General features: G+C 41.2%; 1 protein-coding gene across 1 annotated transcript; it reads left to right on the top strand.

The window, feature by feature from the left end:
* Positions 1-17239: 17239 nt before the first annotated feature.
* Positions 17240-20447, top strand: LOC143421952 (extracellular calcium-sensing receptor-like). The gene is made up of 6 exons (XM_076892012.1): positions 17240-17328; positions 17472-17757; positions 17868-18440; positions 18796-18918; positions 19139-19262; positions 19477-20447. Exons 1-6 carry the CDS (start codon positions 17240-17242, stop codon positions 20373-20375), a joined length of 2094 nt encoding a protein of 697 aa, XP_076748127.1. The 3' UTR covers positions 20376-20447.
* Positions 20448-25120: the final 4673 nt, after the last annotated feature.

The raw sequence follows: 25120 nt of genomic DNA on the forward strand, positions 1-25120 counted from the left end.
GGAGAGAGATCTTAATAATGAATATACTTAGGAGTATTGGAAAGGAGCCATTACCATAGCTAGATCTACTTTTACTTGCAACCGCTTGCTTAAACCCAATACAAAATTTTACACCGCCTATATATAGCTCCTAATGTTTTGCATGAGATTACACTGCATGTATCCCCTTTTTGTATCAAATGTCAAATACAGACTGGTACCTTTTCCCATTACTTCTGGGAATTTAAACTAATCAAAAGATTTTGAAGTTTCATATCTCAAGAACTCAGCAATATTTTTACGAATCGGACCTAAAGGGACCCTGGATTTTTTATGCTTGGTTTACCTTCAAAAGAATCAGCATTAACTTATTTGCAGCATAAACTAGATGATAAACTATTGTTGCTGGACTGGAATTGTATTCTTATTAACTGGGTTAAGGATAACCCTCCCACTGTTACTTTGTGGTACAGGGAATTGTTAAGAGTTATTCCTCATGAAAGAGTTGCTGCCATCTTAGGAGGAAATGAGGATTTGTTACTCAATGTTTAGTCTCCTTTGCTTACCTACTTCCCAGATGATTTGTCTCAACTGTTGAGAGGGGCCGGTTGTCTTTTGGGTGTCTCTAGGTAATTAGGAAGTGAGCACAAAGGATGGGAGTTCACTTTGTATCTTCTTTTTTAACCAGCAAAATAAGAACAATATTTTGTGTGTACATAAACACCTTCCTCTGCCTTTCCCAATAAATGAAAAAAAAACTGGAGTAAACTTTCCCTTCTACCACGTTCTCTTAGCTCCATTTGAAAGGCAAAACAGGCCTTGAGACAACTGCTGTTTGGCATTATATTTGCATTTATATGTAATGTAGTGGGCCATTTCTGGAAATGATATAGTGCTTTGTACCATCTAGATTTAATACTAAAGTGACCTATATGGTAAATTGTAAATAATTTCAGGAATGTTGAAAAGAACAAATACATTTTGTGTTAATAATTTCTTTAAATAAATGCCATAATAATTTTAAATAAAATCATCTGAAATGTTCATGTTGTGGAGGTAAGGATGTATGTAAGGATGACACGAGGGATCCCAATACTTTACTGCAACTTTAATCTCGGCTTAACTGGCAAACCATACTGACATTTAGACAAGTTATTGATCAGGCCATGTGCTGCCAAGCGCCAAGAAACCTGACGCAGGTGTGCTGTTCCTCCAAGCTGTTGGCCACCAGGATATTATCTAGATATACAAAAACGAAGGAGAGCCCGCGCAATACCCAGTTAGTCAAACGCTGGAAGGTTTGGGCTGCACCCCTCAGGCCGAAGGGCATGTGCAAAAACCTGAAAAGGCTGAACTGAGTTATTATGGTGGTTTTGGGGACATCCTCAGCACGCACAGGAACCTGGTGATACCCCTGCACTAAATCAATTTTAGAAAAAATTGATGAAAAAAGTCCCCGCGAGACGAGCCAAAAAAACTCTCAATGTGCGGAATGGGATAACAATTGCTTTCCGTGACATTATTTAGATGGCAAAAATTCCTACAAGGCCTGCACTGACCGTCAGATTTGGGTGCCACGTCTAATGGGGAAAATTGTGCAATTGAATTCTTAGATATCATACAGTCCTGATCAAAAGTTTAAGACCACTTGAAAAATGGCAAAAATTGCTGCCGAGGTGGGATGCAGTAAGACAGTAATTTGGAATTTCTTAAATGATCCTTAGGTTTATGGAACAAAAATATCAAGTGGAAGACCCAAAAATATTTCACTAGCACTGAGCCGGAGGCTCCAATTGGCTGTCAACCAAGACACTGGATGATCCTCAACCGAATTTAAGGCTGTTACTGGTGCCGATTGGAGCCCCATAAACATCAGCTGGTATCTGAGACTGAAGGGCTTCAAAAACAAGAAATGTCTTCAAAGGCCTAGTCTCCTTAAACACCACAGAACTGACCATTTGAGCTTTACAAGACAGCATCAAACATAGGACCTTAAAGGGTGGAAGAAAGTTTTATTCTCTGATGAGAAAAAATGTAACCTTCATGGTCGTGATGGTTCCCAATATTACTGGCATGCCAAGCAGATCCCACCTGACATGTTTTTGACACGGCACAGTGGTCGCGGTACAATAATGGTCTGGGGTGATTTTTCCTTCAGTGGAACAATGGAGCTTCAGGAGGTGCAGGGGCATCAAAAAGCCACTGTCTATGTCCAGATGGTGCAGAGAGCATCCCTCATGACTGAGGGCCCTTGTCTGTGTAGGAACGACAGGGTTTTTCAACAGGACAACGCTACAGTACACAATGCCCGCAGGACAAGGGACTTCATCCAGGAGAATACCATCACTCTTTAGGACCATCCTGCGTGTTCCCTAATCTAAATCCATTTGAGACCCTTTGGGGATGGATGGCAAGGGAAGTTCTCTAAAATGGACAACCGTTCCAGACAGTAGATGCCCGCCGTGCGGCCGTCTTCACCACTTGGAGAAATGTTCCCACTCGCCTCATGAAAATGCTTGCATCAAGCATGCTGCAACACATTTTATTAAGTGAAAACAATAACAGTGGAGTTACTCATTACTGAGTTCTTGTTTGGAACTTTCTGTTTTGGGGGGGTGGGTGTGGTTTTTTTTGGAGGTATGGTCCTAAGCTTTTAATAAGCTGTAAAACAACATGTTTCAGTTTAAGTGTTGTTTTCAAGAAATTGCATGAGTTTTTGCCATTTTTCAAGTGGTTTTAAACATTTGATGGGATTTAACTCTTTCAGCTCCTCAGCTGTAACATAATCTGCCCCATTTAAAGATCCCATCCACAACCCATTCGACTCTTTTGTATTTGTTCATCTTTTATGTAATTTCACAGTTCCCTATACATATATATACATACATACATATATATATATATATATATATACATACATACATACATATATATATATATATATATATATATATATATATATATATATATATATTGTTAAGGTTCAAAATATTGGGGATGGAGACAAGAGAAAAAACCACAATAACAACACTGGTCCGGCCGGGTTGAGTCAAACGATGATTTAATGATCACACACGTGGGAGATGGACACTGATGCAGACAGCCTCAAAATCTCAAAATGGTGGAGCATTGCTCAAACTTTTATAGCCTCTGGTGCCTCCACCTTATCATAAAAAGCCTAAACATTCACATGCTCTCTCTCACACAGCGCCTAAGCTACGACCTTGGCTCCCTGTTTATCTGCTCCTGCTGAAATGGGGCAGAAAACTCCAGCACACTCTGTTCTCTTCTACTCAGACAAATTAGATTTCTTATAACTCAGCAGTATAATGCATCATAAAACAATATCATTCATTCACAACAAGTCAGCAATTTAATGTAATGCAAATCAGTTTAACTAATGCAATAGTTATCAGCTTCTTCTAATTCAGGAGAATAATGCAAACTAAAACTACATAATAATTCACAATCTTTGATTAGGGGTATAACATGGCATAAAATAATATCATAATTTTACAATATATACACACAAAAAAAAAAAAAAAACACCCAGCACGCCCCTGCGGGCGGTTTATCCTTCAAGCTCGGGTCCTCTACCAGAGGCCTGGGAGCTTGAGGGTCCTGCGCAGTATCTTAGCTGTTCCCAGGACTGCGCTCTTCTGGACAGAGATCTCCGATGTTGTTCCCGGGATCTGCTGGAGCCACTCGCCCAGCTTGGGGGTCACCACACCTAGTGCTCCGATTACCACGGGGACCACCGTTACCTTCACCCTCCACATCCTCTCGAGCTCTTCTCTGAGCCCTTGGTATTTCTCCAGCTTCTCGTGTTCCTTCTTCCTGATATTGCTGTCATTCGGAACCGCTACATCGATCACTACGGCCGTCTTCTTCTGTTTGTCTACCACCACTATGTCCGGTTGGTTAGCCACCACCATTTTGTCCGTCTGTATCTGGAAGTCCCACAGGATCTTAGCTCGGTCATTCTCCACCACCCTTGGGGGCATCTCCCATTTTGACCTCGGGACTTCCAGGTTATACTCGGCACAGATGTTCCTGTACACTATGCCGGCCACTTGGTTATGGCGTTCCATGTATGCCTTGCCTGCTAGCATCTTGCACCCTGCTGTTATGTGCTGGATTGTCTCTGGGGCATCTTTACACAGCCTGCACCTGGGGTCTTGTCTGGTGTGATAGACCCCAGCCTCTATGGATCTTGTGCTCAGAGCTTGTTCTTGTGCTGCCATGATTAGTGCCTCTGTGCTGTCTTTCAGTCCAGCTTTGTCCAGTCACACACACATATATATATATATATATATATATATATATATATATATATATTTATTAGGGGTGCAACGATATTCGTATCGATATTGAACCGTTCGATACAGTGCTTTCGGTTCGGTGCGCATATGTATGAACAATACAAAATTTTTTATTTATTTTATCAACTTTCCTTCTGACGATGCTGTCTGTGTTAAGCACTCAGTGAATCTGCTTTCGACTACTCCACCTAGGCTGCACTGTCGAGCGCAGATCCACTGAGCGCTCAACACAGACAGCATGGTCAGAAGGAAGAGCGCAGGGCAAGCTAGCGAGACAGAAGTTAAGCTCTCCTTGCAACATGGCAAATTGAACCTCCCCCACCCTCATTCAGATCTGGCGTTTGGAATTATTTTGGTTTTCATGTGACGTATGACCCTGAAGGTAAGCGCGTCATGGACTAAAGTAAAACAGTATGTCGGATGTGCCATGCAATGCTCAATTACATGGGTGGGAACTAGTGTGTTAGCGCAGTTAGCTCGTTAACGTGTTGGCCGTCTAGCCCCATGCACGGGGAGATCTGCGGTAGCTCGTTAACGGAGATTTGCCGTGTTGTGGCGTTAAGGTCATTTCAACGAGATTAACCTGAAAGCACTAGTGGGAACACAACGAATATGACTGCACATTTATGCCAACATCATCCTAGTGCAAAGACAAAAACAACAAGCATGCTACTAACTTTAGCCGAGTCATTTAGACAGCTGTTAGCACATGATTCTCCTTATGCTGCTGAGAATATAGCCCAGAAGAAGCGGATAGTATAGCTTTTATTTTGGAAATGTTAGGGAAAATATTCTAAAACACTTCTTCAGTAAAGACTCAGAGAAGAGAAACACACAGAGTTCTTGCTAGCAAGGGCAGTCTCAGAGACTCGCGCTGAGCTTTGCCCTGGTCTTTATTTATACTTCAGTGGTGTGTGTGTGTGTGTGTGTGTGTGTGTGTGTGTCCTGCTGATCAAAGGGTCATAAAAGCACAAATGATACATACTTGGTCAGGAAAGGGTAGTCTCCCCCTCACCCTAAATAACATGGTGAGGAAGTCCAGCAGTTCATCTATATGTAAAGAAGCACTTAAACTAAAACAGACATAGCTACGTTAATCCTGCCGTAAAACAATAAGAGAAGGTATGACCTCTCTCGTGCTCCCAGGATGTGGGTGTGCATTCTAGTGTGGAATACACACCAAGCCTTTGCAGCCTGTTAGAGATCACACACAATTAATTATATGCCTCTAAGTATACATGGTTGAATATTTCCTAATACAAATAACTACATGCAGTATTTTACCATATGCAAACTTATATCACTAAAAGATTATACTGACTACTAAATACAATTTTCCATTAACATTCCCTCCTGTTGTCAGTAAAACTTTAAGTGAGATACCAGTTTGTAACATCTTGTTGTACATTTTCTGTCACATCGTCATTAATCACACAAAGTCTTCATGTTCCAACAGGCAACAGGTTCCATCATTTGTCACAGCTATTTATGCAGCAACAGTAGAAAATATTACGCGGTTAATTATGAGTTTTATACATGGCAATATACACGTTACAAAGACACAAAATAAAAGTAAAAATATCCCAACTCCGATGAGTAGTCTTTTTAGCACCTGTAACCAGGAGCCAGTGTAAAGCCAAGAAAACCAGTCACTTGTATCACTTACATAGTCCTGATTTTTGGGCCTGCTGGATCTGTCTCACAGCATTCAGGGCATCAGTCATGTTTGATGAATGTACATCGTCTGGTATGTAAGTGCAGCATGTGTTGTTGAAGAGGACACAAAGTCCCCTTTCTCTGCTAGTATCATAGAGTAATTCTTCCCTGAGAGTTGGTCCAGGAACACATATAGTGTGGGGTATGTTACCGTGCTGGGTAGATGGGAACAGACATAACAGTCTGTATTTGCCGATTCTGTTTTTGTTCTGTCGTGGATATAACGGTACCAGGCATTATTCATCCACGGAGGGATGTGGTCTTGCGTCATATCCCTTAGGTGAGAGTTGTCGTGTGTCCATCTTCTCTGCCTTCCTCCTGGTTCAGCTGTTTCCGGCACCAGCTGGGGTCCTGTAAAAGTGAGCGTCGTAGTCAAGGTAACCAAGAGGGTCCACCTTCCCATGGTTGCACACAGGTCCGTCACGCCTCGCACTTGGTTGCCCTAGAGTTGATCAGAGGCTGGAGGTTGAAGTGCGAGCTTACCCTACGGGGGCTCAATCAGCACTCCCCCTTCACCACTGAAACAATCAAGTGTGAGATTTCTCTATTGTGCTGTCTTGAGGGTGCTGGGGTTTCCTGGGACCTCGACCTTTTTGCAGTGGCTCTGATAAATCCAGGAGGGTCTCTCCGGTATTTTGCAGGCAGTTGAAATGGTCAGAAGCACTTGAATTGGCCTCTATCAACCCCCATCACCTCACTTCAGGCCTTCATCCTGCGGTAGGAATACTTATGACTCTTCTACTGTCCATCCTCTGCAGAAAAACCTCTTTGTAGAAAGGGTGCTGGGTCCAGTTATCTTACTGGCGTTATGATCCCAGCAGTCTTCAATGTGCCAGCGTATGCACAGTATAGTGACACAGCATTAGGTGATGTTCATAGGAAACTGCTGTCATCACCACCATAGCTTCTGGTTCCTGTGCTTTCACAGAATCATGATATCATCCTTAGATTCCTTCTGCGCTGTCGATGGAGCTTGGCACGCTCCCCTCATCCTTCAGGTGCCCATCTTCTGTCCACAATCTCCTCTGTTGGCCTCTGGAAAGCCCTTTTGGCACAGCTCTCATTCCAACGCAGTTTCATGGTCCTTGCTGTGGCTCCAAAATCTGATCTCATGATGGGCCCCAACCAGCTCGACCTTTGACCTCAACCACTGCCTGGGCTGTCAGTTATGCCTGGAATGGTTCTCGCTTCTCACTGGGCCTCTGAAGATTTCTCAGGAGATTACTGCTGCACCTGTATTTCCTTGCTAGGAGGAAAAACTTCTATTTGGAGAGCATGTCAACAATCATCAAACCACATTCCTTAGTTCAGTGAACTTCACTTATAGGCCATCAAAGCCTCATCTGAACATGGATGCATCACTTGCATAGGTTTAATACCCGTTGAATGAACTGTTAATCACACAAATCGCTGCAAAAATTATATAAAACAAAATTTAATGTTAATTCATTGTTTCATATTAATCCTGGATCCCTTCTCTTGACACATGGACACTCCCATGAGTCAACTCATCAAAATCAGATTCCTGTCTTAAAGAAAAAGATTAGCTAGATCATATCCCAGGTAACATCAGGGCATCTCCTCCTCTGGAGCAGCACCACCCTGGACCTATAATCCTGCAATAAAAATGTTAGTGTATTTTGCATAACACCTGGCTCTGCCAGGAGCCTGCATACACACCATCATGGCCTGGAAAGCAAAATCTGGAAGTGAAATCAAACTTCACACTTACAAACAATTATATCATAAGAGTAATAAGCATTCAGCACTAGCAGGACAAGTGTCATGTGCAGGTTTTCTCAAATCAGTAAATTACAACTATTACCCCAATTTGCCCCAGACATGGATCATCCCATGTACTCTGTTAACATTAATGTAATCAGTGACTTCCCTTAAGCAAAGTCACTCCACTCATATATTACTAGGAGCTCAAAGGTGGCCAGCAAATGAGCTCCATTTTAAACTATTCCATAAACACCGTATCTCTTATTTGTTTTTCTCATGTCACTTGTCCGCTTCTGCCGAATCCTCTACATCCAGTCATAGAAAAACAAACATTAGCAACACACATTGACCGTGGTCAGACGCAGGTCAACAGGTTCCAGAGGTGCCATAAAAAGACCATAAAGTCAACCATCCATAACTGTGGAAAGAAGTGACACTAGTTTTCAACACAGGAAATTTCTCACATGTTATTCACATCATCAAAGTAACCTTCACATTTTCCCAAAAACACAGTGTAACAGCATCACCACTCATAACCTATAAACACAGTTTCTTCACACATAAACCCAGAAATCCTGTAGTAGAAAAAACATCAACCAGCTGTCCTGGTATAAATCATGTGATCAATTCACATGAAGAACTGTAATGCTGTAGAAAAGAAAATGCAAATGTTAGCGCTACTCAGATGTATACACTTTCTCACAGTTTCCTCTGTGAGCAACACAGGATAGTGAATAATACCCCTGGTAGATGCACAGACACAGAAAGTGGCACTTAACAGGTTAAATCGTCATGCAACCTCGAATGTTGCTGTCATCTTTCTGCTCCTGTAACAGGAAACACATAAATTCATCCACCCTTTGTCCTGTCTAGGTGGAGGTTAACCTTGAGTCGTGGTCAAGTCCTGTCAGCTTTTACCAGTCAGTCAGTTTGTTTTTTATTTCCATTCATTCATTCATTCTTTCTTTGCTGATAGTGGAACCTGTCGTCGCATTTAGTTTCCACTTCCAGCAAAATGACGTCATTTCAAAAGAAAAAGAAGAACTTTTAGATCGGATTTCCTCACTGAATCCTTTTTGTCCCAAATAAGTGGCTTTCTCCTGAGCCCATTTTAATTTTGGAGAAGCTCACCTTTCAACAGTTTTCTCGACGACGAGTCGTATAGCGCTTTTAATTCCCGACGTACAGATCTGCTTAGAAATTGACAAACAGAAATCAGTGCCTGTTGAAAAAAAATAAAAAATGAAAAATAACAGAGATTATCAAACCAAACTTTCAATGCACTGTGAAAGTATCAAAATAAAAAGGCCTTGTTAAGTCACGACACAAACTCCTCATCAACTTCACAACAGGAGAAGAATCATCAGCTAGATTCACTCCAAACCAACCATCAGCTGCACAACACACAACATAAGCCTAATGTCTTCTTTAACTTATGAGTTTAATCACCAGGTCTGTGCTCTTCATTCATTTAGGCCACAGATCTATTTTATTCAATTTTCCTTTTTTCCCTTCATCATAAAACATGTGACATGCTGTCATGCACTTCACAAAAGAAGTTTGTTCTGACGTATTCAGAGTTGTGTATCTAAATACAGGATTCACTCACACATCAAAACAGGAAACTCAGTGTTTTAGAGTCTCCGCTCAACACACAACAACTCCAACACATCCCATTCACTCGTGCTAGAATTCAATCACCTTTCATTAATCTAAAACTGATCAACTAATTTGCATATCAGCTATTAACCCACTAAGTTGACAGGACAACAGAAATGCATGTTCAAAATAGTATCACAAAAGACAATTTCCCTCATACAGTAAATTACTTGTGCTGCATCAATCAAGCAGGAAGCTTCTCCCAATTTACTATATCAACAACTAAATTTATTGTGTGATCACTGGTTGGTCAAACCAGAATCTTTTTTCCCACAAAAGTTAAACTGTTGTCCTGCAACCTAGAGGGTCAATTTTTTTGCATTGGATAAATTCAGTATTTGATAACAAGTGTCTGCTAAATTGACACTATTTTAACACTGATGAAAGATAACAAGCTAATTTTCATTACATGTGTTTGTGTTATTAGGCAGGTTTAATGTATGTCTGTGGAGCTGCATATCCAGCAGAGCATGTTCTTAGAGCTGCCTTTCTTACACACTTCTCTACTATTATTTGATCATTTCTTAACTATGGTGCTATGAGTCCACTGGTCTTTGCATCACACTAAGTGACTTGGACAAGATGATAAACAGACTCACACGCTTAAGATGTTGTCTAATCTTCATGAGTTATTTCGTGTTTGGAAGTGTTAGTATGGTTAATGCATATTCTGCTTGTGTGGTGTCACCTTTCCATTTTTGTAACAGTACTCTTGCATACCTCAGTGCTTGTCTTCCTCCCCCTTTTGTGGTGGTCTGGACACTGTGTCAATCCTCCACTTCCAGGCAGTCGCTTGTCTCCCCGGATTCCTTAACCTAATTTGATTGCCCACACTAAAACAGCAGCCTCAGCCCTCTTCTGCTCCTTTCCTTCTCTCCCACTTTTCAGTCCAATGGCAGTCAGTTTTTTTTCAGCTTTGTCCCGTGTCTCTCTTTGTCCCACTGTCTCTTTCATTGCCATCTCACTCCAAACATAGCAAATGTCAAACTCAGACAGTCTTCTCAAAAGTTCTTCACACACAGTGAGGTTGCAGCTTGCTGGAAACGCATCTCCATCCATCCAATCTAGATGGTGGTTCTTCTCTTTCTGATGCCGTTTGCCCACAATGCTGCTGGACCTCTCTGCTCAGAACTCTGGTATTGTCTCTTGGACTCCTGTCCACTGTTGATGTTCATGCTCGTGCTTCTGAAACTGCACTCGGTGTCTTCAGGGAGAGATCAGTTTCCTTGGAGCTTGCTTGTTCAGGATGAGGACGGGAAGGTGCAAAACAATTCAGCCAAAAAATTCTGGCTGGGCGTTTCTAATTTTTTCTAATGATTTCTACCTATAATTTTCTTCCGACTGCTGCCCGTGGAGAATTGATCCAGGTCCGTTCCCCACCTGTAAACGACAGACTGAGAGACTTTCATTATTATCATCACTGCTTAATCAACACACATCTCTCTCTCTGTGTGTTTTTGTGAACAGTCCTTTCTTAAAAGCAGAAAATGAGATTGTAGTTGTTCTTGGTTGATCAACACAAAACCTTTTTCCTATAATTATTTTTCATCTACAGTGTAAATTTTGTCTCTTTTTCACTCTTTTTTTTTTCTTTACAATAGCTGGTGACCTGCAGAATCACCGCTCTCACAATCAAAGGCAATTACTTTTACACAGCGCACACAAACACTGTGACGTCAGACACATTCACACTCACTTTGTCATCTGCGTAAATAAATCACATGGCTGATGATATGTGCCATGGTGATCCATAAATATGATCACCAGTTTAACTATTTTTCAACCCAACAAAACAAATAAACAAAAACATGATGCTGATGCTATGAACACTCTACACACAAGTCAAGATGCAGGAAAACTGCTCATGGAAACGCTGCACACTCCAGTTATCACAGTTATCATAGTTCTGTTTGTGTGAATTATCTGCTTTCATTATTAATACCAGTTTATAGGTTGTTATCCTTTTTATTATTAGTTTGAATGCATTAAAATTAAGTTGTAATTTAGCTTTTTGTTTATTTTACTTTATTCCTCTTGCATTTATATCTATTCAGTCGGGTCTGTTTCCAACCCTTTTTTAAACTACTTCAAACTACTGTGATCTCTAATTTTCACTGGGTGAGGGATTATTATGTTCTTCCTAGTCTGAACTGCTCTCTTCACCTGAGCTGCTATCCTATTTTGAGTTACTGTCTACTTTGTTTCTTCTACCTCTTGCTCTTCCACGATGCATTCCTCTCTCTTTCTTTTGGATTAATCGTGCTCCGGCTTGCTGTTTTTCTAGACATTTCTCATCAGGTGTTAATTTTACTTGTTTATCACCCATTTTCAAAGATTTTGCTGGGCCGTCGCTGGCACGCTTGACTTCAGACTGGTTTACTGATACGGCCTTCGACTTCACCCTAACGGTGAAGCGGTATCAGTTTTATGAGATGAAACTCAACCATTCTCCTGTCACCAGCACGTGAGCCTCAGCAAAGAAAACAAAAATGGAAGTAGTTCAGCAGCTTATTGTGCTGTAAAATCAACTTACTTCCAGACACATACACACACATAGACATTTGCGAACTAATTTGTCACGAGATAATTTCGGCTACCTCTAAAACTGGTCAAAACACAGTTCCTTTTGGCGAACTTAAACCTAATTTGTCACGAGATAATTTCGGCTACCTCTAAAACTGGTCAAAACACGGTTCCTTTTGGCGAACTTAAACCTAATTTGTCACGAGATAATTTCGGCTACCTCTAAAACTGGTCAAAACACGGTTCCTTTTGGCGAACTTAAACCTAATTTGTCACGAGATAATTTCGGCTACCTCTAAAACTGGTCAAAACACGGTTCCTTTTGGCGAACTTAAACCTTTTTTTTTTATCACATTTCTTTAAACTTTTGCGGCCGTCTTATATACCAAAATAGTGTTTCTCACTCTCCGATGTCTCACTGGTGGTTCAGATCATTGGACTGAATCCCACCGCCGTGGACCAGATTAAAAACACCGGCCCAGACCCGAATTTAACGTCCTGGGGCTCTCTCCTCGTCCAAGAGGGCTGTGCACAGGCTTCGGTGCTGGCTCCCCACGGCGTCAGGAATCAGTGCTGGATCCTGGAACAGAGTCACAGATAACAGTTCTGATATTTTCTGATCCGGCTACGAAGGACCAAATAATGTTAGGGAAAATATTCTAAAACACTTCTTCAGTAAAGACTCAGAGAAGAGAAACACACAGAGTTCTTGCTAGCAAGGGCAGTCTCAGAGACTCGCGCTGAGCTTTGCCCTGGTCTTTATTTATACTTCAGTTGTGTGTGTGTGTGTGTGTGTGTATGTGTGTGTGTGTGTGTGTGTGTGTGTGTGTGTCCTGCTGATCAAAGGGTCATAAAAGCACAAAAGATACATCCTTGGTCAGGAAAGGGTAGTCTCCCCCTCACCCTAAATAACATGGTGAGGAAGTCCAGCAGTTCATCTATATGTAAAGAAGCACTTAAACTAAAACAGACATAGCTACGTTAATCCTGCCGTAAAACAATAAGAGAAGGTATGACCTCTCTCGTGCTCCCAGGATGTGGGTGTGCATTCTAGTGTGGAATACACACCAAGCCTTTGCAGCCTGTTAGAGATCACACACAATTAATTATATGCCTCTAAGTATACATGGTTGAATATTTCCTAATACAAATAACTACATGCAGTATTCTACCATATGCAAACTTATATCACTAAAAGATTATACTGACTACTAAATACAATTTTCCATTAACAGAAAGAGACATTTCTCTGTAATAAACTCTTTTCCAAAGATGAGTGATTCCTCAATCAGATACAGGGCTCGCAATATCGGTAGCCCAACGTCCTGGGGCTAGCGATTTTTTCAGTCGGGCTACCAAAATCTATCTCTGCCCTGCCCGTCGGGCTATTGTAGGAAGGAAAAATATATGTCAATGCTTTTGCATTCTTTCAGAAATGTAGCTGGGTAATTATGTCATTGGCATCGGCGAGCCACTGTCAATATGTGACATATTGAAATCGCGTTTGAATTTGCGCTTGTTTTTTGCTTTCACTTTGCAATCGCGCGAACTATGTATAGAGAGCGACAGCACTGATTGGTGAGTGATGATAATTTGCGCACCACTTCCTCTGACATCGTCTTATCAATCGTTAGCTTACTATGCAAACATGACAAGTGAAATCTCCCGCAGCAAGCTTAAACATGTGAGAGGTTGATCGCGCAGAGAATCGCTGAGCTTATGTGAGTGCGTGTGTAAAAGCTTACCACAAAACGGAAAAGTTATGACAAATCAGACTATAAGGCAAAAAGAAAGTGCAGCTTTATGGTTTCATGCACAAAATAATTTCTGTGGCTGCAATATGATGAGCTATATAACCAGGGGTGCACATAAGTGGTCCGCAGGTGCGCATTCGCTGTCAAAATAAAAAACACGCACAAGGGTTAGGGTTAGGGTTAAATTTAAAAACTGTACTTTTGAGTTAAAATATATATTTAAAATTTTAATAAATGACAAATTAAAAAGGCACCCCTAATATATATATATATATGTTAGGGGTGCAATGATACACAAAATTCACGGTTCGGTTCAGTTCGATACTTTGGCGTCACGGTTCGATATTTTTTCGATACAAAAAAAATGTTCATGCCTTTTTAATTTGTCATTTATTAAAATTATAAATATATATTTTAACTCAAAAGTACAGTTTTTAAATTTAACCCTAACCCTTGTGTGTGTTTTTTATTTTGACAGCGAATGCGCACCTGCGGACCACTTATGTGCAGCCCTGGTTATTCAGCTCGTCATACTGCAGCCACAGAAATTCTTTTGTCCATGAAACCATAAAGCTGCACTTTCTTTTTGCCTTATAGTCTGATTTGTCATAACTTCTCCGTTTTGTGGTAAGCTTTTCTTTGGCTGTCACTTCTTCACCCTGACCTGTCTTATTTGGCTCAGCAGAACTAAAATATATGTCCTGCTGCTTTTACACACGCACTCACATAAGCTCAGCGATTCTCTGCGCGATCAACCTCTCACATGTTTAAGCTTGCTGCGGGAGATTTCACTTGTCATGTTTGCATAGTAAGCTAACGATTGATAAGACGATGTCAGAGGAATTGGTGCACAAATTATCATCACTCACCAATCAGTGCTGTCGCTCTCTATACACAGTTCGCACGATTGCAAAGTGAAAGCAAAAAAACAAGTGCAAATTCAAACGCGATTTCAATATGTCACATATTGACAGTGGCTCACCGATGCCAATGACATAATTACCCAGCTACATTTCTGAAAGAATGCAAAAGCATTGACATATATTTTTCCTTCCTACAATAGCCCGACGGGCAGGGCAGAGATAGATTTTGGTAGCCCGACTGAAAAAATCGCTAGCCCCAGGACGTTGGGCTACCGATATTGCGAGCCCTGTATCTGATTGAGGAATCACTCATCTTTGGAAAAGAGAGTTTATTACAGAGAAATGTCTCTTTCCAAAATAAAAGCTATACTATCCGCTTCTTCTGGGCTATATTCTCAGCAGCATAAGGAGAATCATGTGCTAACAGCTGTCTAAATGACTCGGCTAAAGTTAGTAGCATGCTTGTTGTTTTTGTCTTTGCACTAGGATGATGTTGGCATAAATGTGCAGTCATATTCGTTGTGTTCCCACTAGTGCTTTCAGGTTAATCTCGTTGAAATGACCTTAACGCCACAACACGGCAAATCTCCGTTAACGAGCTACCGCAGATCTCCCCGTGCATGGGGCTAGACGGCCAACACGTTAACGAGCTAACTGCGCTAACACACTAGTTCCCACCCATGTAATTGAGCATTGCATGGCACATCCAACATACTGTTTTACTTTAGTCCATGACTCGCTTACCTTCAGGGTCATACGTCACATGAAAACCAAAATAATTCCAAACGCCAGATCTGAATGAGGGTGGGGGAGGTCCATGTTGCAAGGAGAGCTTAACTTCTGTCTCGCTAGCTTGCCCTGCGCTCTTCCTTCTGACTATGCTGTCTGTGTTGAGCGCTCAGTGGATCTGCGCTCGACAGTGCAGCCTAGGCGGAGTAGTCGAACGCAGATTCACTGAGCGCTCAACACACACAGCATCGTCAGAAGGAAAGTTGATAAAATAAATTACAAATGTTGTATTGTTCGATACATATGCGTACCGTACCGAAAGCGCTGTATCGAACGGTTCAATATCGATACGAATATCGTTGCACTCCTAATATATATATATATATATATATATATATATATATATATATATATATATATAAAACACCCAGCACGCCCCTGCGGGCGGTTTATCCCTCAAGCTCGGGTCCTCTACCAGAGGCCTGGGAGCTTGAGGGTCCTGCGCAGTATCTTATCTGTTCCCAGGACTGCGCTCTTCTGGACAGAGATCTCCGATGTTGTTCCCGGGATCTGCTGGAGCCACTCGCCTAGCTTGGGAGTCACCGCACCTAGTGCTCCGATTACCACGGGGACCACCGTTACCTTCACCCTCCACATCCTCTCGAGCTCTTCTCTGAGCCCTTGGTATTTCTCCAGCTTCTCGTGTTCCTTCTTCCTGATATTGCTGTCATTCGGAACCGCTACATCGATCACTACGGCCGTCTTCTTCTGTTTGTCTACCACCACTATGTCCGGTTGGTTAGCCACCACCATTTTGTCCGTCTGTATCTGGAAGTCCCACAGGATCTTATATATATATATATATGTATATATATATATATATATATATGTATATATATATATGTTACTCACATCTAGATCACTCTGGCTGATTTTACAGAAGCCTTCATATTAAAAATGTGTAAATCATGTGATCATGTTACTAAGCAGCTCATCAAACCTCAAAATTAATTATATGGTAAATGGTAAATGGCCTGCATTTGTATAACGCTTTTCTAGTCCATAGGACCCCAAAGCGCTTTACATTACATTCAGTCATTAACCCATTCACACACACATTCACACACTGGCGATAGCGAGCTAGATTGTAGCCACAGCTGCCCTGGGGCGCAATGACAGAGGCAGTGCGCCCCAGGGCACTGCCCTTATGATGAATAAGCCCATCTAAAGAAAAAAAAAGAACTTTTTTGCTTCTCTGTTTTGCCTGTCCAGTTGCTATTGCTATTATTATTAAATATATCTATTGAAATCGTTTATCGCTGCCTTTAAGATCTGTTATGAGACAAGGAATTGGCACAAAGGTATAGATTACACAAAATTGTAATTTAATAATAATGCTGCCAATGAATCACGACAGATTTTTTTTCATGCAATATAGACACACACACACACACACACGCACACAAACTTTTAAAAAGCAAAATCAAAACGAATAATTCATCATTTAAAGCTAAATTAATCTACTTATAGGGGCAATAATTGTATTTACCCTGTCTGTGAAAAACTGAAAAACTGAAAGACTATGGATAACTTATACATTACCTAGCTAAAGAGTTTTCTAAAGTCCCTTTCAAATTTCTTTATGATTAATGTGCATTGCAAAAGTAGTTTTAGACACTTTTCGATACAAGATAGTTTACTGACATTTAACAATACGTGTAGAGCATTAATTTCCTGATTCCAAGTTTGCCAATCTAAGATCACTGAGGCCTTAGGGAAATTATAGCACATTGACTACATGTGATACTGTTGTTATAAGAACTGTGCTGTCATGCCTATATGGCAATGCAGTGCAAACATGCAAAGAGGTATCCTCCTATTTCTGTGTGTTCTCAGCACAGACACAGTATCTGGCTGTGAACTTTTTGGCAGGTTTGATATGCCAAGTTTGTTTAAGGAAGGTGACATAATGATCGGAGGAATCTTCCCAGTTTTAAACAAAGAGATACTCAGCACTTATACATTTGACAAGGAGCCACCTAAAGTGCAGTGTGAAGGGTATGAGTTACCACAAGTGGCTTTTTCATTTGTCATGCATGTATGTTTATTTGTGTTTTCATTCTTGACATTGTACTTTACATACATGGGAAGCAATGGCTGGGTTACTTTATGACTTGTATCAATCACTAAAATGTCCTTAGATTTGACCTGCGAATTTATCGATGGACACAGGCAATGATATTTGCCATTGAAGAAATCAACAACGATCCTGCTCTGCTTCCAAACATATCTCTTGGCTATAGGATCCTTAACTCTTGTGCATCTCCTACAAATACTTTACGTGCTGCTCTAACGCTGGCTAGTGGAGCAGAGGAGGCAAGTGCGACTTCTCATTGCCCTCCAGCTATATCTGCCCTCATAGCAGAGTCTGGGTCATCTCAGTCAATAGCTGCTGCTGGAATTCTTGGACCATTTCATATGCCAATAGTAAGAGATAAAGTTGTATGTTTTATGATGCTAAGTGATATTTGATGTTTTGGCATTGTATGATGTATTGTTGCATGCACACTGTTTCAGTGTTCTTTTCTCTTTTATAGATCAGCTACTTCTCAACGTGTGCTTGTCTGAGTGACAGAACTAAATATCCTACATTTTTTAGAACAATCCCCAGCGACTATTTCCAGGCAAAAGCTTTGGCTGCACTGGTCAAACATTTTGGATGGCAGTGGATTGGAGCCATACAGGCAGACAATGATTATGGACGTAATGGAATTCTTGCCTTTAAGGAGGAGGTTGAAAAGTTTGGGGTTTGTGTTGCTTTTGTTGCATCAGTTCTACGCACGTACACAAGAGATAAATTTCAAGAAGTTGTGGAAATAATAAAACAGTCATCTGTCAAAGTAATTTTGGCTTTTTCTTCTGAGGGTGACTTTTATCCTTTGATGCAAGAGATTGTGAACCAGAACATTACAGGAATTCAGTGGATTTCTTGTGTGGCTTGGATAACAGCACCTCGACCATCCACACCTGAAATACATAGATCCTTTGGCGGAACAGTGGGATTTGTAATGCAGAAGATGGCTATTCCTAAACTTAAACACTTTCTTACAAGTATTAGTCCTTATACAGATCCCAATGCACCTTTTGTGAAGGATTTCTGGGAGATTATGGTGGGCTGCACACCTGTTTTGCAAGGGGTACATGCAGCTACTGAGGACACAACCAAAAGATGTACAGGCAATGAAACATTAATGAATTCCGAGCATGATTTCTTCAATGTCACAGAGCTCAGAGTGACCTATAATGTCTATAAAGCAGTTTATGCTATTGCACATGCTCTGCATCAGCTGGTATTCTGCCAACCAGTTGGAGCACAAACAGTAAAGCGATGTTTAAACCTGTCAGAAATAAAGCCCAAGGAGGTGAGAAATTGTTTAACTGAAAGTTACAATAGTTCAAATTGTTTAAACAAAACCAATAATTGAACGTTTATACATACCTAATACATAATCCTTTCCTTTCTAGGTCAGTAAAAAGTTACAAAAGGTGAATTTCACAAATCAGTTTGGTGATGAGGTGTTTTTTGATGAGGATGGCAATCCTCCTGCTTCTTATGATGCCATTAACTGGCAGTTGATAAATGGAAAAGTGCAACATGTGACACTTGGTCATTTGACATTTGCTGCAAATGGTGATTACAAGCTCAGCATCGAGGAGGAAAAGATAGTGTGGAGGACAGGGAAAACAGTAATCATGATGTCTCTCTATTTTTACATGCAGTACACTTTTAGTATCTCATCCTTTATTATTCTCTTGTTAACACATAATCATTTACCTCTACAATACTTAAATATTTATTTTGTCACAGATGCCCACATCGGTGTGTTCGAATGTTTGCCCAGTTGGAACCAGAAAAGCTCAAATTCAGGGAAAACCTATATGTTGTTTTGACTGTGTACCCTGTGCTGATGGAACTATAGCCAACTCAACAGGTAGACAGAAACATATCAAGAGTGTATATCCTGTAAACGTTGAACGTGTACATTATAACATGACATGTTTAGTGTCTACATATAGCTAATATTTAAAATATTAATGTCTTATTGCGTCATATGCTTTTTTAAAGTAGATTTTTAATTTATTATTATCCCAAATGTACATCTAGATACACCACTGACCCTTTCTATTTATCCTCAACAGGTGCAGCAGACTGCACACCTTGTCCAAAGGAATACTGGTCCAATGAGAGAAAAGATGATTGCATTCCTAGAACTATTGAGTTCCTGAAATATCATGAGCCCATGGGAATAGCTCTAACACTTGTATCCCTGTTAGGGGCCTCTCTCTCCCTTGCCACAATGGTGGTTTTTATCAACTACAGAGAAACTCCTGTGATAAAAGCCAGCAACTTTGAGCTGAGCTCTTTCTTATTGTTTTCTCTTTTTCTGTGTTTTCTCTGTCCTCTCACTTTTCTTGGTCAACCAACAGTCTGGACATGCATGCTGCGCCACACCGCTTTTGGTGTGACATTTGCCCTTTGCATTTCCTGTGCCTTGGGAAAAACCATTGTTGTTGTCACAGCCTTCAAAGCCACATTTCCTGGCAACAACATTGCTGGAAAGTTTGGTCATGCACAACAAAGAATCATCATTTGCTCCTGCACTTTGATTCAAGTGGTAATATGTGCATTATGGCTGACTTTAAACCCACCTTACCCACATATGTTGTTCACATACAGCAATAGGATGATTGTTCTGGAATGTAAAACAGGATCTCAGGCTGCTTTTTATGCAGTGTTGGGATACATAGGGATTCTTGCAGTCATTTGTTTGATCCTTGCATTCATGGCAAGAAAACTTCCTGATAATTTCAATGAAGCCAAATTGATCACATTCAGCCTGCTGATATTCTGTGCTGTGTGGATTACATTCATCCCAGCATACATCAGTTCTCCTGGAAAGTTCACTGTAGCTGTAGAAATATTTGCAATTTTGTCTTCAGCTCTTGGCTTATTAATTTGTATTTTTGCACCCAAGTGTTACATAATATTACTTAAGCCAGAAAAGAATACCAAGAAACATGTCATGGGCAAAACTACAAGCTAAAAGTAAAAAAAAAAATCAGTAACAATTTATATTATGTTGCCATTTTTGTGTTTACATTATTGTTATTATTATTACATTTATATTACATTAGTAGACATTACGAGTCACTTACAATTCTGTGACACATTAAATAACAGAGTCTGGGTATATGCATATTTAAATGTAATTTTTGTCTGATAAAGGATTTATAATTAACATTACAGTACACTGCAAGATATGTTTTATGCTGCTGAAAGAAATGGATGTGAGTGAGTAGTTATAGACCTGCACACAAATGCAACAAAATTTAAGATAAAAAAACAGACTCTGGCCTGCTTATCAGTCTCTAACACCATTACAGGCAAGATGCAGTAAATCCTTTGAAATAACCATGTGTTCCACGCTGTACAATGAGTGCTATTCATAAATGGGAGCGAGATCTTAATAATGAATATACTTAGGAGTATTGGAAAGGAGCCATTATCATAGCTAGATCTACTTTTACTTGCAACCGCTTGCTTAAACCCAATACAAAATTTTACACCGCCTATATATAGCTCCTAATGTTTTGCATGAGATTACACTGCATGTATCCCCTTTTTGTATCAAATGTCAAATACAGACTGGTACCTTTTCCCATTACTTCTGGGAATTTAAACTAATCAAAAGATTTTGAAGTTCCATATCTCAAGAACTCAGCAATATTTTTACGAATCGGACCTAAAGGGACCCTGGATTTTTTATGCTTGGTTTACCTTCAAAAGAATCAGCATTAACTTATTTGCAGCATAAACTAGATGATAAACTATTGTTGCTGGACTGGAAATGTATTCTTATTAACTGGGTTAAGGATAACCCTCCCACTGTTACTTTGTGGTACAGGGAATTGTTAAGAGTTATTCCTCATGAAAGAGTTGCTGCCATCTTAGGAGGAAATGAGGATTTGTTACTCAATGTTTAGTCTCCTTTGCTTACCTACTTCCCAGATGATTTGTCTCAACTGTTGAGAGGGGCCGGTTGTCTTTTGGGTGTCTCTAGGTAATTAGGAAGTGAGCACAAAGGATGGGAGTTCACTTTGTATCTTCTTTTTTAACCAGCAAAATAAGAACCATATTTTGTGTGTACATAAACACCTTCCTCTGCCTTTCCCAATAAATGAAAAAAAACTGGAGTAAACTTTCCCTTCTACCACGTTCTCTTAGCTCCATTTGAAAGGCAAAACAGGCCTTGAGACAACTGCTGTTTGGCATTATATTTGCATTTATATGTAATGTAGTGGGCCATTTCTGGAAATGATATAGTGCTTTGTACCATCTAGATTTAATACTAAAGTGACCTATATGGTAAATTGTAAATAATTTCAGGAATGTTGAAAAGAACAAATACATTTTGTGTTAATAATTTCTTTAAATAAATGCCATAATAATTTTAAATAAAATCATCTGAAATGTTCATGTTGTGGAGGTAAGGATGTATGTAAGGATGACACGAGGGATCCCAATACTTTACTGCAACTTTAATCTCGGTAGAACTGGCAAACCAAACTGACATTTAGACAAGTTATTGATCAGGCCATGTGCTGCCAAGCGCCAAGAAACCTGACGCAGGTGTGCTGTTCCTCCAAGCTGTTGGCCACCAGGATATTATCTAGATATACAAAAACGAAGGAGAGCCCGCGTAATACCTAGTTAGTCAAACGCTGGAAGGTTTGGGCTGCACCCCTCAGGCCGAAGGGCATGTGCAAAAACCTGAAAAGGCTGAACTGAGTTATTATGGTGGTTTTGGGGACATCCTCAGCACGCACAGGAACCTGGTGATACCCCTGCACTAAATCAATTTTAGAAAAAATTGATGAAAAAAGTCCCCGCGAGATGAGCCAAAAAAATTCTCAATGTGCGGAATGGGATAACAATTGCTTTCCGTGACATTATTTAGATGGCAAAAATTCCTACAAGGCCTGCACTGACCGTCAGATTTGGGTGCCACGTCTAATGGGGAAGTCCAGGGACTATTCGAACACTGCACAATTCTCAGTCGCGCCATAGTTGCATACTCCTCCTGAGCGACAGACAGTTTAGCAGGGTCAAGGCAGGGTGTGCGCACACAAACACTGAGGGCCGACCGGAGTGATAAGGTCCACCTCGTGCTTCATCACAGTGTTTGAGAAAGTAGGGAAAGGTAGTGAGGGAAACTCAGAAAGCAAACATTAAAATATGTTTCGCGAAGTTACAAAATTAGCATGCACCAAGGCCTCGGCACCCCGAGTAAAACAGGGTTGTGAAGAAAATGACAGCATTGAGAGAGCTGGCAGCTGTTGAAAGAAGAGGAATCATCCATCATATGTTCCTAGCAAGGACAGCATGCTCTCCATGAGCTCAAGAGCAGTACATTCACCCAGGCCCGAGAGAGGGAGGAGTTTCTAGGACCATTTCACGTTGGAAAGGGAGAAGCGCTGCACAAGCAGCGCCTTGAGATCAGTGTATGAGATCACATGATGGTATTTTGTGTCATCAGATGAAATGCCACGAAGAGCAAACTGAACTTTGATGCACACGAACCATGAAGGGGCATCATGAAGGCAAAGATCCAAGTAGTTTAAAAGCTACAGCAAACTCAGCTATAGGTGGAGGTGGAAGTCCGCCAGCCACTGATGTTTCCAGGCAGGAGCTGGCTTTTTCTTTTTACCTTAGCATGTTCGCCTCAGGGGTCACCAATGTGGAGGTATGTAAGGACGACACGAGAGATCCGAACATTTTAATCCAACTTTAATCTCGGAAAATATTGTGAAGGCTATAACTCTAGTACGAAGTCACCTTTTTAAATTGATACCGTAGCTGCATTTACTAAAAATATTGGAATAGTTTGAATCCTGGTGACATTTACCTTAAGGTCATTGAGGTCAGTTTGCCTGACTTACCGTATTTTTGGGACCATAAGGTGCACAGGTACTTCCGGCGCCCCCCGTGTGTGGCAGCCTGTTACAGCACCTCTGCTCATTCTGAGTTTCTTTCTTTCTCATCTTTTTTTCTCGTAATTTTTATAACTATTTTAGCCCTGCGACAGACTGGCGACCTGTCCAGGGTGTACCCTGCCTCTCGCCCTATGACAGCTGGGATAGGCTCCAGCGCCCCCCCGCGACCCTGAAAAGGAGAAGCAGAAGCGAATGGATGGATGGATTTTTATAACTAAAGTATTAGCAATTAGACTCTGCAATCATGTTCTACCGTTTTGTGCTAGTCTTGGTCATTTTTCTTGGTTTTTTTCTACTTTTTTCACCCGTGTTTGGGGACCCACTGCAGGAATCCTTTGTTTACAGTAGGGATCAGCTGTTAGCGCTGCGTCCCACAGCAGTACTGCCGGCAGACAGACTTGACATTCCCAGTGAGCCGAGGAAGAAAAGACGGGGGTGTCGTGCTGTGAGGGAGCGCCGTCACCCGAGAAGGAGATGTTATAGACCATCTCTCCCTTCTGTAATCATCGGAAACGTAAGATCTTTGCCCATTAAGATGGATGACCTCACGTCGCTAACCTGGTCACAGAGGGAGTATCAGCAATGTAGCATCATAATGCTAACAGAGTCCAGGCTAACACCGCTAACTCCGGACACGAGCGTGACGCTATCGGGATGGCAGTGTTTGTGAATGACAGATGGTGTAACCCTGGGCACATCACTGTGAAAGAAGAACTCTGCAACATTGAGCTGTTAGCCGTTAGCATGTGTGTGTACTACCTCCCCAGGGAATTCTCACATGTTATCGCAATAAGGGTGTATGTCCCCCCTTCAGCCAACATAGATACAGCATGTGACCCTCTCCACTCTGTGGTCAGCAGACTGCAAATGCAATCTCCAAGAGCCCTTCTTTTAATATCAGAGGACTTTAATCATGTCTCACTGGACTCCACGCTGCCCACCCAGTATGTGACATGCCCAACCAGAGACAAGAAAACACTGGACATACTGTATGCCAGTGCTGAAGAGGCATACATTTCATCACCTCTACCTCCCCTGGGCAGATCTGATCACACCCTGGTGCACCTTGTCCATGTGTATGAGCCCTTAGTGCGCAGGGAGCCACCAGCCATGCGCACAGTGCAGAGATGGTCGGAGGAGAGCGAGGAGGCTCTTAAAGATTGTTTTGAGTCTACTGTGTGGGAGGTGAACTGTGACGACCACGGAGAGGACATCGACAGCCTTGTGACATGCATTACGGACTATATTAACTTCTGTGTGGATAATACCATACCTACCAGGACTGTGCGGTGTTTCTCTAATAACAAATCATGGATTACCACAGAAATTAAAGCCGTCCTCAAGCAGAAGAAGAGGGCCTTCAAATCCAGAGACAAAGAGCAGTTGAAAAGGGTGCAGAGAGAGCTGAGAGTACTTACAGTGGGGCAAAAAAGTATTTAGCCAGCCACCGATTGTGCAAGTTCCCCCACCTAAAATGATGACAGAGGTCAGTAATTTGCACCAGAGGTACACTTCAACTGTGAGAGACAGAATGTGAAAAAAAAATCCATGAATCCGCATGGTAGGATTTGTAAAGAATTTATTCGTAAAGTAGGGTGGAAAATAAGTATTTGGTCAATAACAAAAATACAACTCAATACTTTGTAACATAACCTTTGTTGGCAATAACAGAGGTCAAACGTTTACTATAGGTCTTTACCAGGTTTGCACACACAGTAGCTGGTATTTTGGCCCATTCCTCCATGCAGATCTTCTCGAGAGCAGTGATGTTTTGGGGCTGTCACCGAGCAACACG

Source organism: Maylandia zebra, linkage group LG14 (assembly GCF_041146795.1).
Source record: "Maylandia zebra isolate NMK-2024a linkage group LG14, Mzebra_GT3a, whole genome shotgun sequence".
NCBI classification, from domain to species: Eukaryota; Metazoa; Chordata; class Actinopteri; order Cichliformes; family Cichlidae; genus Maylandia; species Maylandia zebra.

What these genes read in the sequence shown, in the direction of transcription:
- LOC143421952 (XM_076892012.1), top strand. Translation starts at nt 17,240, where the DNA reads ATGATCGGAGGAATCTTCCCAGTTTTAAACAAAGAGATACTCAGCACT. An exon ending in GACCATTTCATATGCCAATA is followed by an intron (nt 17,758 to 17,867) that starts GTAAGAGATAAA and finishes TCTCTTTTATAG; the next exon opens with ATCAGCTACTTCTCAACGTG. An exon ending in GGCAGTTGATAAATGGAAAA is followed by an intron (nt 18,919 to 19,138) that starts GTGCAACATGTG and finishes ATTTTGTCACAG; the next exon opens with ATGCCCACATCGGTGTGTTC.